We start from the raw sequence: 12,817 nt of genomic DNA, 5'->3' as shown, positions 1-12,817 counted from the left end.
AGCTAATTTTTGTATTTTTAGTAGAGATGAGATTTTGCCATGTTGGCCAGGCTGGTCTCAAACTCCTGGCCTCAAGTGATCCACCCTCCTTGGCCTCCCAAAGTGCTAGGATTACAGGTATGACCCACTGTACCCGGCCTGGAACCTTCATTTAAAAAAATAAAAGTTAATTATTCAAGTTTTGTTTTAAGAAACAGGTTTTAAAAAATTGATTACAGTAGCTTAGAGTTGAGAATTTAATAATTATTTAAATTGAAAAGTCTTTTCCATTATTGTGGTTCAATTTATGGTTACTTTAAAAAAAAACTTATTTATTTATTTGTTTATTTTTTGAGACAGAGTTTCACTCTTGTTATCCAGGCTGGGGTGCAATGGCGCGATCTCGGCTCACCGCAACCTCTGCCTCTTGGGTTCAAGCAATTCTCCTGCCTCAGCCTCCCGAGTAGCTGGGATTACAGGCACGCGCCACCATGCCCAGCTAATTTTTTGTATTTTTAGTAGAGACGGGGTTTCACCGTGTTGACCAGGGTGGTCTCGATCTCCTGACCTCGTGATCCACTCGCCTTGGCCTCCCAAAGTGCTGGAATTATAGGCGTGAGCCACCGCGCCCGGCCTTAAAAACTTATTTTTAAAGCCCTCAAAGACTGGGCACTGCAGCTTACACCTGTAACCCCAGCACTTTGGGAGGCCAAGGCGAGTGGATCGCTTGAGGTCAGTTGTTCGAGACCAGCCTGGCCAACATGGTGAAACCGCATCTCTACTAAAAATACAAAAAAAAAATTAGCTGGGTATGCTGGTGGATACGTGTAATCCAAGCTACTTGGGAGGCTGAGGGAGGAGAACTGCTTGAACCTGGGTAGAGGTTGCAGTGAGCCGAGATTGCACCATCGTACTCCAGCCTCAGTCTCAAAAAAGTCTTCTTAAACATGCAAAGGCATTGATGTGAACATATTTGTGTGACTAGAGAGTCTTGCTGTTTTTCAGTGACGTGGAGCCAACTGCACCGATAGAGGAACCGACAGTGGTGGAGGAGACCAAGGGCACCCCAGAAGAGGAGTCTCCAGCCAAGTAGGGTGTTTCGTTCATTCCCATTGTGGTGTCGGTCCTCTTCATAATGATTTCTTTCTTTTTTTTGAGACGGATTCTTGCTCTGCCGCCCAGGCTGGAATGCAGTGGCGTGATCTCAGCTCACTGCAACCTCTGCTTCCTGGGTTCAAGCAATTCTCCTGCCTCAGCCTCCTGAGTAGCTGGGACTACAGGTGTGCGCCACCGTGCCTGGCTAATTTTTACATTTTTAGTAGAGACGGGGTTTCACCATGTTGGCCAGGATGGTCTTGAACTGCTGACCTCAAGTGATCCACTCACCTCAGCCTCCCAAAGTGCTGGGATTACAGACGTGAGCCACTGTGCCTGGCCTTTCTTAATGATTTCTAAGAGCTTTTTACAGACTAGAAATCTGAACACCTTGTATCACAGAGGTCTGACCTTAATGTATTAATGACTGGTGATCAAACTCATTAATAATTAGTTCCGATAACCTAATGAATATCAATGATAATTAGCAGGTGACAGTCGGGCATTCTCTCCCCTGCCCACCAGTTCTTTTCCACCTGCAGCTTGCTGAACTCCTTGACGCAGAACCGCCTGGCTCTTGTACGGACCTCCAGCGTCTCATCCCCTCTACGTTCTCCCAGTCTGCCCTCTCTCTTCAATGTGTAGCTTAGATCCCAGCTCCATCTCCAGCACTTTTCCGGGTTCATAAATACCCATGCAGTTCCATCTGTCTGGCCCTTTGGACTTTTTTCTCTGCCTTGCTAGCAAAACTCCTCCTGAGTGATTCCACTATCTGCCTTCTCTCGGCTTGTTCCTACAAGCTGAGCACTACAAGTCACATCATGGGCCCAGCTGGAACTCCAGCAAATTTCCAGTCATCGATATTCTGAAACAAGGAACCTTTGGCAGAGCCCCAGTGAGTTCCTGGTCACTTATGTTCCAGGTCTTGGCCATCCCTGGCTCTTGGGTTCACTCTTTCTCCCACCTTCTCTAATGACTGTTTTAATTTCTCCTCAAAACCCTGGCACTGCCTCCCACTGTACCCTTTCCCCATCATACTTTTTCATTTTCTGGATGCAGCATTTCCTTCTATGTCACGGAGTAATTAGGAGCCATTAGGTAGGAGCTTCATCACCCTCCCACTCCCGAAGGTACCAGCCTGCTACAGCTGCACACCTCCTGGGCTCCTTCCCCTGTGGTAACCACCGGGGTGCCATCTCCCCTCCGACCTCTTCACGCTTCGGATCCTCTCTCCCACTGACTTCATGAAAACTTCACACTGTCAGCTAGCTCCTTCCTTTCTCGGTGTATTCATCTCCTTTCTCCCACCGCTAGTCTTCCAAACAGCATTTAAACATGCTCAGTCTCTCCTGTGTAAGTGCCCTCCGGACCCCACATTCTCCGTCAGCCGCCGCTTTCAGAGTTGCGTGCAGCCTTCTTCACTTCCTCCCCTCTGCTTGTTCCTCTCTTTAGCCCAGGCCTGACTTCTGTCCTCACCGCCCTTCTGAAACAGTCACCACGTCTCCAGATCTAATGGATGCTGCAGTCATTCTTGACCTCTCAGAAGCACTTGACTTTATCGATTTCTTCTTAAACGTGCTGTCCTGTTGGTTTCTGTGATCACTCTGCTCTTCTGATGATTGTGAAAGCTGTTAATTTACTATTCAGAACAATTTCAATGTATTATTCAAAACAAGACATATGTTTTATTAAAGAAATAGGGTTGGATCATTGCCCGCATCCTCCACCAAAAAAAAAAAAAAAGGAGGGTTAACATTTACTGTGACTATTTAGACAGTGAGCTAACTAAGGAACTAGATTAACAGTTTATATGAATGTTGAGAAAGGTAACTGGATACCTTTAGGAGGAACACAACCATTTTGAGCCAATCAACATTTATAAAAATTCAGGTAGTGCCGGGCGCGGTGGCTCGAGCCTGTAATCCCAGCACTTTGGGAGGCCAAGGCGGGTGGATCACAAGGTCGAGAGATCGAGACCATCCTGGTCAACATGGTGAAACCCCGTCTCTACTAAAAATACAAAAAAATTAGCTGGGCATGGCGGCGCGTGCCTGTAGTCCCAGCTACTCAGGAGGCTGAGGCAGGAGAATTGCTTGAACCCAGGAGGCGGAGGTTGCAGTGAGCCGAGATCGCGCCATTGCACTCCAGCCTGGGTAACAAGAGCGAAACTCCGTCTCAAAAAAATAAAAAATAGGGCCGGGCGCGGTGGCTCAAGCCTGTAATCCCAGCACTTTGGGAGGCCGAGGCGGGTGGATCACGAGGTCGAGAGATCGAGACCATCCTGGTCAACATGGTGAAACCCCGTCTCTACTAAAGGTGCAAAAAATTAGCTGGGCATGGTGGCGTGTGCCTGTAATCCCAGCTACTTAGGAGGCTGAGGCAGGAGAATTGCCTGAGCCCAGGAGGCGGAGGTTGCAGTGAGCCGAGATCGTGCCATTGCACTCCAGCCTGGGTAACAAGAGCGAAACTCCGTCTCAAAAAAAAAATAAAAATAAAAATAAAAAATAAAAAATAAAAAATAAAAATAAATAAATAAATAAAAATTCAGGTAATATAAGGCAGAATAAAAAAGAGTAAATTATAGTATTATTATATTCTATAGAATTGATTGAGATACTCTAGCATTCATAATATTAAAGAAAAATATTTAGTCACTCTGAAAGAAAATAAAGCCTATTGACCGTCTCACTGTCTGCAGTATCCCAGGAGAGCTAGCTGGCAGATATTTCGCCTCCTTGCTGACTGTGGGGAAAGGGAACATCTATTTGGAATCACAGGTGCTGCACAGTTGAGCAGCTATGCTGGACGACCATACTGAGAGATTCTTGTTTCTGAACTGCCTTGTCAAACTTTAACATTATTACCAACATTTCTAATAACACAGTTATAATTTTTTGATACTCTAAAAGTTGGGCTGGTATCCGAGAAATACATTAAGTGATAGCGATGCTCTCTGCTCATCTTTGTCTGAATGTTGATCTTGCACTCAGGGTTCTGGCATTTAGCCTGAATGTACATTCAGTGTGCCTCTCCGTTTTAGAACGTCTTGAGAGACGAATCTAATCTACTCTCACTTATGTTCAAGCACACGACCCAAAGGGTACTTTCATCTTCTTCGGATTGGACATATTTTAGTGACAGCTGTGCGTGCAGTGCCCTTGCATCCTTCCGTCTTCTTCCTTTCATCACGGAAGTATCAACTGCTCTTTGTTGCATGGTGTCCTAGTGTCCGATGAGACCTGTGACAACTCCTTGTATTTTGTTTTAAGGACAAATCTAACATTTATAGAGCATTTGCTGTGTGCCAAGAACGGCTGTAAATGCTTCCATGTCTTAATGCTTTCAGTTCTTTGCCACTCCATAAAGGAGGAGCCACTGTTACATTCTCACACTGGGACAGAGGTTCAATAACTGCCTAAGGTCACCTGGCTCACGTGCAGAGCGGAATTTGAACCAGGCGGACGCATAGCCATTCGTGCTCCCCCAGTGAATGGTAGGAATAGTGAAACGTGCTGTTTAGAACACCTGCTGGTTACCGTGGGACGGGGAAAAGGTGTTGGGCCCGGAAGGTAAGAGCTGCCGGGATCTCTGAGGATTTCCCTCCGCAGGAATATGCAGCAGCAACTCCCTTCCTTCCTGAAAAATACTTGATTAAAAGACAGTGTTGGCCGGGCGCGGTGGCTCAAGCCTGTAATCCCAGCACTTTGGGAGGCCGAGGTGGTTGGATCACGAGGTCACAAGATCGAGACCATCCTGGTCAACATGGTGAAACCCCGTCTCTACTAAAAATACAAAAAATTAGCTGGGCATGGTGGCGCGTGCTTGTAATCCCAGCTACTCAGGAGGCTGAGGCAGGAGAATTGCCTGAACCCAGGAGGCGGAGGCTGTGGTGAGCCGAGATCGCGCCATTGCACTCCAGCCTGGGTAACGAGAGCGAAACTCCGTCTCAAAAAAAAAAAAAAAAAAAAAAAAAAAAGACAGTGTTGAGGAAACAGTAATACAAACTATCTGCAGTGATTTTTTTTAAAAACCGTAATTGGTTTCCTAGTGTATTTGCTTAAACAATGAAGATTTTCTTATGTTTGAGGTTAAATTCACTTGTCCCAGTGAAGTATCTGATTAGTAAAGCTTCATTTCTGGAACGTACTTTCTCTGATTCACTGCAGTCTTTCATATATTCGGGTGAAAAGGTGTTGCATGAATGGAAACATGGACATTTGAATTGATGTGTTGTATCTTTGCTCTCTGCATCTAATGACTGTCTTCCATCTAGGTGTATTTTTCTATTTCTCCGCCCCCTTATTTCCCGAGTCTCACTGGAGCACAGGGGTTGAGCTTGGGCTTTGGAGATGCAATGACAGAATTGGAACTTGCCTGTTCTATTTATTTGCTCACTACATGACCTCTCTCTGCCTCGATACTCTTATCTGTAAAATGGGATATTAATTATATCTAACTATTGCTTACCGTGAAATAATTAATATGAAGTATTTTGAATAGCATCTGGCACATGGTAAGCATACAGTGTTAGCCAATCTCATTCATTTCTAAGTAAAGGAAACTGTGGTTAAAGCAGTATGATTTTTATAATTTCACATGTTTAGAAACAAATAATGTAACTATCAGATTTGCATATAGCATTATTCATATTACCATAGATTTGACTACCTTATAAATCAGTTTGATTGAAAATTCCCCCCCAAAAGTTTTTTATAATAAACCAAGGATTGTGAAGGTCTTTGAATTACTCAAAAATGGGGGTGTTACATTTATTTATTTAATTAATTTTAAAATTTTGTCGTGCTTTGAGATGGAGTCTGGCTCTGTTGCCCAGGCTGGAGTGTAATGGCATGATCTGTCCTCACCACAACCTCCGCCTCTTGGGTTCAAGTGATTCTCCTGCCTCAGCCTCCAGAGTAGCTGGGATTACAGGCACACACCACTACGCCTGGTCAACTTTATATATATATATATATATATATATATATATATATATATTTTTTTTTTTTTTTTTTTTTTTTTTTTTAGTAGAGACGGGGTTCACTGTGTTGGCCAGGCTGGTCTCAAACTCCTGACCTCACGATCTGCCCACCTCAGACTCTCAAAGTGCTGGGACTACAGGTGTGAGCCACTGTACCCGGCCAGGGAGTGTTAAATTTAAAGCAATAGCAGTTATGATGCTCTTAGTTGTTAGAAATATGCTTGTATGAGTCCTTCCTAAAATCGAAGGATACATCTTTTCCTGTTGAATATGTCGTCGTTGCTAAAACTGCCGGTAAAACTGTACTAGGCCAATTAAATGGGAAATGGGGTATGCATCACAGGATTGTTGTAGTGTGCGTTTGCTAATAACTTTTAGTGGTAGGGAATAAGGTTAAGGATCCTGTCCTTGGTGATTTTATGCTGCTTTCAATATGGCTGGTTGAAACTGCAGCTGATAAGCAGGGCGAGATATGGGACATCCAAGTCTGTATTCTTGAATGAGGTGCATTCCAGTCAACAGTATCAGGCTGATACTGCTGAAGGAGGCTGTAACTTGTAACTAATCTGAATTACACTGTGTGCTTTACTTTTTGTGTCTGTATACAATTTCAAGGTTGCATTTCATACACAGCTTGTATTTGTTTGATCTGGTTCTTTGTTTTGATATGATGTCCTTTAAAACAAACAGATACCTCTTAAGCACCTCTGTGGTCTTAATATAAAATCTATTCTTTGTAAAATTGAATTTTCTGGAATTTATTAACTTTCATTAGTTCGTCTTAAGTACGAAAGAATTACCAAATTTATAGCATTCGGTTCTGTTGATTTTTTTTTTTTTTTTTTTTGAGACGGAGTTTCTCTCTTGTTACCCAGGCTGGAGTGCAATGGCGCGATCTCGGCTCACCGCAACCTCCGCCTCCTGGGTTCAGGCAATTCTCCTGCCTCAGCCTCCTAAGTAGCTGGGAACAGGCACGCGCCACCATGCCCAGCTAATTTTTTGTATTTTTAGTAGAGACGGGGTTTCACCACGTTGACCAGGATGGTCTCGATCTCTCGACCTCGTGATCCACCCGCCTCGGCCTCCCAAAGTGCTGGGATTACAGGCTTGAGCCACTGCGCCCGGCCAGTTCTGTTTTTTTTTTTTTTTTTTTTTTTTTTTTGAGACGGAGTTTCGCTCTTGTTACCCAGGCTGGAGTGCAATGGCGCGATCTCGGCTCACCGCAACCTCCGCCTCCTGGGCTCAGGCAATTCTCCTGCCTCAGCCTCCTGAGTAGCTGGGATTACAGGCACGTGCCACCACGCCCAGCTAGTTTTTTGTATTTTTAGTAGAGACGGGGTTTCACCATGGTGACCAGGATGGTCTTGATCTCTCGACCTCGTGATCCACCCGCCTCGGCCTCCCAAAGTGCTGGGATTACAAGCTTGAGCCACCGCGCCCGGCAGTTCTGTTGATTTTTAAAATTCTGTCACAAGTAGGCTAAAGAAGGTTTATGATTCCTTAATATTTCTTTATTTTTAGCTCTGTATTAAACATTTGTATTATGGAAAATTATATAAATCAAATGGTGTAAAGAACTTGTAAGTATGTTGTTCAGCTTAAACTGTTACCAAATCATGACCATTCCTATGCCAGCTTCTGCCTCCCCCAGGATATTACACGCCACTCATAAACGTTTCACAGTGTTACATCTGCTACTCTTTTTTAATAACATAACTGGAATACCACTACTTCATTAAAGTGTTTTAATATCAGGCCGGGCCGGTGGCTCAAGCCTGTAATCCCAGCACTTTGGGAGGCCGAGGCGGGTGGATCACGAGGTCGAGAGATCGAGACCATCCTGGTCAACATGGTGAAACCCCGTCTCTACTAAAAATACAAAAAATTAGCTGGGCATGGTGGCGCGTGCCTGTAATCCCAGCTACTCAGGAGGCTGAGGCAGGAGAATTGCCTGAACCCAGGAGGCGGAGGTTGCGGTGAGCCGAGATCGCGCCATTGCACTCCAGCCTGGGTAACAAGAGCGAAACTCCGTCTCAAAAAAAAAAAAAGTTTTAATATCCTTAATATCATTAAAACAGTTCTTCAGTGTCCCTGATTGTCTCAAAACTTTTTCAAAAGACGATTTATTTGTTTGAAACAATATGGAAATATACATGTCAATTGGTCTCATGTCTGTTTTTAAAACAGCTTTGAGATATAATTCACATCCAATAAATGGCACGTATTTGGCATGTACAGTTTGATGTGTGTGTACGCTTGTGAAAGCATCACCATGAGCAAAATCATGAACATAGCCATCACCCCACAAAGTTTCCTGGTGTTCCTGTGTAGGCCGTCCCTCTTACCCCGTTTCCCCCAGGCAGCCAGTGATCTGCTTCTGTCACTACAGATTCGTTTGCGGTTGCTGTGATTTCATATGAATGGAATCATGCAGCCTGTATTCTTTTTTGGTCCGTGTTTTTCCTCCGAGCGTACTTACTGTGCGATTTGTATCAGTTCATTCCTTTGCATTGTGGAGTAGTTGTCTGTTATACAATAGGCCGCCATTTATCTGTTTACCTGGTGGCAATCATTGGGTGGTTTCCAGTTTTTGCTATAAAGCTGCTACAAACATTTTAATACATTTTAATATTCAAGTGTTTATAAGGATATGCACTTTTCATTTTTCCTGGGTAAATACCTAGGAGTGGAATGGTTGGACCACTGGTGTGTGTGTGTGTGTGTGTGTGTGTGTGTATTTTTTTGGGGGGATGGGGTCTGTCGCTCAGGCTGGAGGACAGTGGTGTGATCTCAGCTCACTGCAACCTCTGCCTCCTGGGTTCAACCAGTTCTCCTGCCTCAGCCTCCCGAGCAGCTGGGACTATAGGTGCGCGCCAGCACCGCCAGCTAACTTTTTTTATTTTTAGTAGAGATGGGGTTTCACCATGTTGGCCAGGATGGTCTCAATCTCCTGACCTTGTGATCCACCCACCTCAGCCTCCCAAAATGCTGGAATTACAGGAGTGAGCCACTGCACCTGGCCTGGTATGTGTATATTTCACTTTGTAAGAAGCTACCGAATTCTCTCCCTAAAGCGTTGTACCATTGTTATTTTCTCACCGACAGTAATAGAGAGTTTAGTTCTCCTGCATCCTTGCCAGTACTGGGTATGGTCAGTTTTTACAACTTCAGTCGTTATAATGGGTACATATCTCATTATGGGTTTTTGTTGTCTTTTTATTTTTTTCTTTTCTTTTTTTAGAGACAAGGTCGTGCTCTGTCACCCAGGCTGGAGTACAGTGGTGTGATCATAGCTTACCGTAACTTCAAACTCTTGGGCTCAAATGTCTTCCCACCTAAGCCTCCTGAGTGGCATGTGCTACCATGCCCAGCTAATTTTTTACTTTTTTGGTAGAGATGGGGTCTTGCTTTGGTGCCCAGGCTGGTCTCCAGCTCCTGGCCTCAAGTGCTCCCTCAGCCTCCAAAGAGTGCTGAAATGACAGATGTGGGCCACCATGCCTGGCTTCATTGTGAATTCCCCTAATGACTGATGAGGTTGAACACTGTTTTCGTGCTATTTACCATCTGCATTTCTTCTTTAGTAAAGCTGCTTTGATAAAGAACCACTCCCGGCCGGGCGCGGTGGCTCAAGCCTGTAATCCCAGCACTTTGGGAGGCCGAGGCGGGTGGATCACGAGGTCGAGAGATCGAGACCATCTTGGTCAACATGGTGAAACCCCGTCTCTACTAAAAATAGAAAAAAATTAGCTGGGCATGGTAGCACGTGCCTGTAATCCCAGCTACTCAGGAGGCTGAGGCAGGAGAATTGCCTGAACCCAGGAGGTGGAGGTTGCGGTGAGCCGAGATCGCGCCATTGCACTCCAGCCTGGGTAACAAGAGCGAAACTCCGTCTCAAAAAAAAAAAAAAAAAAAAAAAAGAACCACTCCCACCAGGTTCTTGATTGTTTCTAGGGCATTTCAGTGGACAGAGCTGGGAAACAGACATACTCACACATATTATAAGATAAAATACGAGTTCATTCAATATTTCCAATTCAAAGTTAGGATACGGGATTTTTACATAGACCGCTTGTTTCTCCTTTTCTTAGATACTGAAAATTCTAGTTCCGAGTAACATTGTACTTTTAATCATTTGTTACACATAAAACAGTCACAACATTACCAACGCTACCTTCAGTAACACAGTTACTGAAAAGTTATGTCAGGAGGGAGATGAGTAATCAAATTTGTATTTCAGAATCATTTGAAATATTTTCTCTTGATGATTATATCACCAGTTTCATAAACATTTAGGTTACTTTGATTCATTTTACTTTCAAATTTTAGAGATTGAATTTTAATTTAAATCTGTTTTATAATTATGTAAAATATTTACATGTTTCCAAAGTTCAGTCTGAAAAACATGATTTTTTCTCTCTTGTTTTTTTTTTTTTTTTTTTTTTGAGATGGAGTTTCTTTCTTGCCCAGGCTGGAATATAATGGCAAAATCTCGGCTCACTGCAACCTCTGACTCCTGGGTTCAAGCGATTCTCCTGCCTCAGTCTCCTGACTAGCTGGGACTACAGGCATTTGCCACCACACCAGCTAATTTTTGTATTTTTAGGAGAGACGGGGTTGCATCATGTTGGCCAGGATGGTCTCAATCTCCTGACCTTGTGATCTGCCTATCTCAACCTCCCAAGGTGCTGGGATTACAGGTGTGAGCCACCACACCTGGCCTGCTATAGTGTTTTCACCAAGTTCTTCTCTAGATAAGTTTGGGTTGTTTCTATTAATTTGCTATTTTAAAGTCGTATCTTTTAATATTTTTGCCAATATATATTTGAGATCTGTGTTTTGATATTGGTATTTTTCCAGCATTTTATTATGAAAATTTCCAAACACGGCAAACTTTAAAATAATTTTATAGCCAACATCTATACTTATCATCACCTAAATGCTACCATTTATATCTTATATATTCATTTTACAGAAGTATCCATCATTAGGCCGGGCGCGGTGGCTCAAGCCTGTAATCCCAGCACTTTGGGAGGCCGAGACGGGTGGATCACGAGGTCGAGAGATCAAGACCATCTTGGTCAACAAGGTGAAACCCCGTCTCTACTAAAAATACAAAAAATTAGCTGGGCATGGTGGCACGTGCCTGTAATCCGAGCTACTCAGGAGGCTGAGGCAGGAGAATTGCCTGAACCCAGGAGGCGGAGGTTGCAGTGAGCCGAGATCGCGCCATTGCACTCCAGCCTGGGTAACAAGAGCGAAACTCCATCTCAAAAAAAAAAAAAAAAAAAAAAAAAAAGAAGTATCCATCATTAATCCACCATGTTTTTTTGACACATTTCCTAATAAACTGTAGACATCTATGCACTTCTTCCTAAATAGTTTCAACATACATATCACTAAATGGAACTTAATACTTGTTTACAGTTTTTCCTCCTGATATAAAATTCATGTACTGTGAAATGTGTAAATCTTAAGTGCACATTCACAGTTTTGACAAATGCATGTACTTGTGGGATCCAAACTCCTGTCAATATACAGAACATTACTATTCACGCCAGAAAGATCCCTCAGATTCCTTCATGTTACTTTTGTGTTTTTTCTCGTTGCTTTCATGTTTTTCCTGCCATCAGTTTGGTTTTATAAAGTCACTGTAAATTTGTCTATTTTGGGTTCTCTATGGTTAGGTTTCTCTACTGATTTTGCTTATATTTTTCACAGCATTAATCTGTCTATTTCTGTAATACAACCTTAAATTACATCAGCTCTTCAGTGAAGATACAGATTTGATTCTCTCCTCACTCCCCACCTACAGTTTTTTTTCCTTTAAACAACTTCAAGATACAATTCTCATACTACAGCACTGAAATCTTTAAGTGTAGAGGCCAGGTGCGGTGGCCTGACAGGAGTAATCCCAACACTTTGGGAGACAGAGGCAGGAGTATCACTTGAGGCCAGGAGTTCAAGACCAGCCTGGGCTACATGGTGAGACCCCCATCTGTACAAAATTGTTTTAAAAATTATCTGGGCATGGCCGGGCGCAGTGGCTCACGCCTATAATCCCAGCACTTTGGGAGGCCGAGACGGGTGGATCATGAGCTCAAGAGATCAAGACCATCCTGGTCAACATGGTGAAACCCCGACTCTATTAAAAATACAAAAATTAGCTGGGCATGGTGGCGTGCACCTGTAGTCCCAGCTACTCAGGAGGCTGAGGCAGGAGAATTGCCTGAACCCAGGAGGCGGAGGTTACAGTGAGCCGAGATCGTGCCATTGCACTCCAGCCCGGGTAACGAGCGAAACTCCGTCTCAAAAAAAAAAAAAAAAAAATTATCTGGGCATGATGGCTCATGCCTGTAGTCCCAGCTACTCTCAGGAAGCTGAGGTGGGAGGATCCTTTGGCCCGGGAGGTTGAAGCTATGGTGAGCCATGGCCACGGCGCTGTGCTCCACTGTGGCCAGCAGAGTGAAACCCTGTCTCAAGCAGATAATAATGAATGAATGCATGGATGGGTGGTTTGGGGTATATTACATTATTAATTTTTTAAAATTGCAGTAAAAATAGATAACAAAAATTACCATTTTTACCGTTTTAAAATACACAGTTTAGTGGAAAATATACAATTTGTTGGCATCAGTAACATTCACGTTGTATGTAACCATCACCACCATCCATTTCCAGAACTTTTTCATCACAAACAAACTCTTATCTCCATTGAACACTAACTCCCCGTTTCCCCTCAGCACGTAGTAACCTCTGTTTGAC

General features: G+C 43.6%; 1 protein-coding gene across 1 annotated transcript in view; it reads left to right on the top strand.

Annotated features, from left to right (window-relative positions):
• Positions 1-12,817, top strand: part of HABP4 (hyaluronan binding protein 4) — a 42,320-nt gene that overhangs the window by 21,098 nt on the left and 8,405 nt on the right. Inside the window, exon 5 of the mRNA XM_039475236.2 lies at positions 985-1,068. Coding sequence (XP_039331170.1) covers positions 985-1,068 — 84 coding nt within the window. The remainder of the gene's footprint in view (positions 1-984; positions 1,069-12,817) is intronic.

This window comes from Saimiri boliviensis, chromosome 2, assembly GCF_048565385.1.
Source record: "Saimiri boliviensis isolate mSaiBol1 chromosome 2, mSaiBol1.pri, whole genome shotgun sequence".
NCBI classification, from domain to species: Eukaryota; Metazoa; Chordata; class Mammalia; order Primates; family Cebidae; genus Saimiri; species Saimiri boliviensis.
This window is presented reverse-complemented; position numbering and strand designations above follow the sequence as displayed.